Source organism: Haplochromis burtoni, unplaced genomic scaffold (genome assembly GCF_018398535.1).
Source record: "Haplochromis burtoni strain Fernald_Lab_line unplaced genomic scaffold, NCSU_Asbu1 Contig_423, whole genome shotgun sequence".
NCBI classification, from domain to species: domain Eukaryota; kingdom Metazoa; phylum Chordata; class Actinopteri; order Cichliformes; family Cichlidae; genus Haplochromis; species Haplochromis burtoni.
The window spans coordinates 181,125-182,094 of record NW_024582784.1 but is presented as its reverse complement, the minus strand read 5'-3'; the positions used below and the strand labels follow the sequence as shown (position 1 = coordinate 182,094).

The window sequence follows — 970 nt, the reverse complement described above, 5'->3', positions numbered from 1 at the left end:
TGCTCCGCATAAAGCGCTCTCTCTCCGTGTGGGACTTTAAAATGTCCAACTTCAAATGTTGGCCGTATCAGCTGGAAACAAACTTTTTTATCTTTCACTTCTGGATATCTGGTGGTGTGGGGCTGCTGGTGAGTAACTGTAAACACTGCAATATTTCATAAGACTGAACATAATCTTGTATGAAGCCTGACAGACTGCAAAGGCCGCCCGTGTCACTGAAGTTGATTTTGTGTTGACGGTTCGTTGGTTGGTTGTTTGGAGAAGTAACTGTCATACATGGTTGATCTCCCTTGTGTTTCTCATCACTCTGCGCTCCATTTGTTATACTGAAACGGTACATTCCCCTCCCTCGGTCTTTATATGTACAGTTTCTCACTTTCTTTCATTCTGCCTCACTTTAATTTAATTAATCACCACAAACTTTCTGTCTTGGTAAAATGTCAGAGCTCCGCTGTGTTCTTACTTATTTTCTCTCCAAATTTTAGTGGCACACTTACACCTGTGGCCAGAAATCAAGTGGGATTGAATTGTTTTCAATCTGTGCGTTGACACAAGCAAAAGTGTAGTAGTGTTCGCTTTAGGAGGCCAGTGAGTTGGTATTTGAATGAAAAGAAAAATATTTGAATAGATCAATTGCAAAAACCCAAGAAAACCAAACAAAAAGAGACTGGGAAAAGTAGACTGCAGAGGGTAATGACCATCTGGGAGCTGCACTAGGAGGAATAATTAGGAACAGGGGAAAGATGGGGGATAAACTTGTTGGTAAAAGAGCAAAGTACCAAAGTTAAACTAGCTAGAATGCATGAGAACCAAGGATTACAAAATAAAACAGGAAATGATGGGATATTCAGATATATATTCAGGAAGAGTGAGAAGTAGAGGAGGCCGAGGAAGAGGACGTGGAGGTGAAGAAGTAGGACGAAGAGGATGACAAGGACGAGGAGGGGGGAGAGGAGGACGAGGAGGGGGG

The 970-nt window shown here is 42.3% G+C and overlaps 1 protein-coding gene across 1 annotated transcript in view; it reads left to right on the top strand.

Annotated features, from left to right (window-relative positions):
* Positions 1–970, top strand: part of lepr (leptin receptor) — a 41,691-nt gene continuing 40,721 nt past the window's right edge. The window contains exon 1 of the mRNA XM_014340984.2: positions 1–128. Coding sequence (XP_014196470.1) covers positions 56–128 — 73 coding nt within the window. The 5' untranslated portion in view covers positions 1–55. The remainder of the gene's footprint in view (positions 129–970) is intronic.